This window comes from Nansenia antarctica, assembly GCF_963989245.1.
Source record: "Nansenia antarctica genome assembly, contig: SCAFFOLD_325, whole genome shotgun sequence".
Taxonomy (NCBI): domain Eukaryota; kingdom Metazoa; phylum Chordata; class Actinopteri; order Argentiniformes; family Microstomatidae; genus Nansenia; species Nansenia antarctica.
The window spans coordinates 22,501-25,000 of NW_027662785.1; the positions used below are offsets into that span (position 1 = coordinate 22,501).

The following is a 2,500-nucleotide window of genomic DNA, read 5'->3' on the forward strand; positions in this document are numbered from 1 at the left end:
ACGACTGACAACATCTCCACGTGTTCACTATGATACAATAATGCTATTACCCTGCTGGGAAGCACTGCAATGTCTCTACTGGAGATGAGTCACTCAGAGAGAGAGGGGGAGAGGGGGAGAGAGAGAGAGAGGGGGGAGAGAGAGAGAGAGAGAGAGAGAGAGAGAGAGAGAGAGAGAGAAAGAGAGAGGGAAAAGAGAGAGAGAGGGGGAGAGAGAGAGAGAGAGAGAGAGAGAGAAAGAGAGAGGGAAAAGAGAGAAAGAGGGGGGGAGAGAGAGGGGGAGAGAGAGGGGGGGAGAGAGGGGGGGAGAGAGAGAGAGAGAAAGAGAGAAAGAGAGAAGGAAAAGAGAGAGAGAGAGAAAGAGAGAGGGAAAAGAGAGAGAGAGAGAGAGAGAGAGAGAGAGAGAGAGAGAGAGAGAAAGAAAGACAGAGAGAGACAGAGAGAGACCAACACAGAAAGAGAGAGAGAGAGAGAGAGAGAGAGAGAGAAAGAGAGAGAGTCACCTATCTAACCTACCAGGTATGTGTTTACATTGAGCAGCTACAGTACCGTATGCAGAGTGGAGCTGCTGATTTACAGCTTGTTTTGATGCAAATGAAAGCTAAAGCTAAAGTGGCCTAACTCCCCCCCTCCCCTGCCCCCCCCCCCCCCCTTAGACCCCAGAGGCCATGAACAGTAATTCACAGTTTCAGGTGCCAGATTTACGACCGTGGTCGTCTGCAGTGTCTTCAGCTGGATTCATGGGGTTAGAACCCCCCAAACCCCCCACCCAAAGAAGAAGATTCATTACATTTTAACCGCCACTGTTGGTCGTAATCAAACAAGCTAATTATATGGGTGACTTAATCATAGCCTGGCTGTACTGCTGAGAGCTAAGCGCTAGCTAGCTAGCATCCTCACTGAGGTTCTGTCGTATAGAGCTGTACATCATCATTCACTCTCAGGTCTTTTGCTAGCATATCAGCCCAATAGAGCTCTCAGGTCTTCTGCTAGCATATCAGCCCAATAGAGCTCTCAGGTCTTCTGCTAGCATATCAGCCCAATAGAGCTCTCAGGTCTTCTGCTAGCATATCAGCCCAATAGAGCTCTCAGGTCATCTGCTAGCATATCAGCCCTATAGAGCTCTCAGGTCTTCTGCTAGCATATCAGCCCAATAGAGCTCTCAGGTCTTCTGCTAGCATATCAGCCCAATAGAGCTCTCAGGTATTCTGCTAGCATATCAGCCCAATAGAGCTCTCAGGTCTTCTGCTAGCATATCAGCCCAATAGAGCTCTCAGGTCTTCTGCTAGCATATCAGCCCAATAGAGCTCTCAGGTCTTCTGCTAGCATATCAGCCCAATAGAGCTCTCAGGTCTTCTGCTAGCATATCAGCCCAATACAGCTCTCAGGTCTTTTGCTAGCATATCAGCCCAATAGAGCTCTCAGGTCTTCTGCTAGCATATCAGCCCAATAGAGCTCTCAGGTCTTCTGACGCTGGCTTTCTCTGTGTACCACATGTACAAAAGAAGAGATTTGGTGAGGCTGCATTCTCCTTTTATGCACCCAGATTGTGGAATGCACTGCCAGTTTACATTAGGATGCAACCTCAGCAAATATGTACAAGTCAAGACTAAAAACCCATCTTTTAAATATTGCCTTTAAATGACTAAATAATTATATAATGATTATATAATAGCACTTTGCAGGACAAGTGCTATACAAATAAAGGTTATTATTATTATAATTATTATTACGTACAGGTCTTGGCTGCGGTGGTGACAGCCACGCCCTCCATGTCCTGCAGGTGGGCGTAGACGCTGATCTTGTACTGGGTGTTGGCCGTCAGGTCCTTGAAGCAGTGCCTGGTGGCGCCCGCGCCCAGCTTGGCCTCCTGCTTGTACTGCCCGTCTGAGGAACACACACACTTCCTGTTTACTTCCTGTTTACAGCCTGTTTACATCCTGTTTACTTCCTGTTGCCCGTCTGAGGTACACAAACACACTTCCTGTTTACTTCCTGTTTACTATACTACTATATCTAATACTTTACTATACTGTGCCTCCTAAGACTTCTGCTGCCCGTCTGAGGTGAACAAACACACGTCCTGTTTACCTACTTTCTTGTATAATTCTTTACATTTTTTACATTTGAAACATTTTAGACATGAAAAAGAGTGGGGGAGAAAAGCAGCAGCATCCTCACACTCAAATCTGTGGATTCTTCTTAACTCAAGAGGGACAAAACACTGAATATGCACGCTGTGATCTGTCCTACGATTGGCCGGGGGCCTTCCTCCAGGTGTGATGTCATTAGTGCGTCTCCTACGGAGGTCTCATTCCTCATAATACCCACAATCCTCATCTTCCCAACCTCTCCCCCTCTAGGCTTCTGTGGGCGGCCATCTTCTCTCTCTTCCTACCACGGGGTGATCTCTCTCTCTCTCACACAACAAGCTGATATTATTACATGATTATAAATTCATCTCACCGTCATAAATTCTCATTTGGTTCCTACTCTGCTTG

At 46.9% G+C, this 2,500-nt stretch overlaps 1 protein-coding gene across 1 annotated transcript in view; it reads right to left on the reverse strand.

The window, feature by feature from the left end:
- LOC308175459 (collagen alpha-1(XIV) chain-like) overlaps positions 1-2,500 on the reverse strand; it is a gene marked incomplete at both ends in the record, with an annotated part of 64,189 nt that overhangs the window by 21,839 nt on the left and 39,850 nt on the right. Inside the window, 1 exon segment of the mRNA XM_080551125.1 lies at positions 1,737-1,886. Coding sequence (XP_080407251.1) covers positions 1,737-1,886 — 150 coding nt within the window.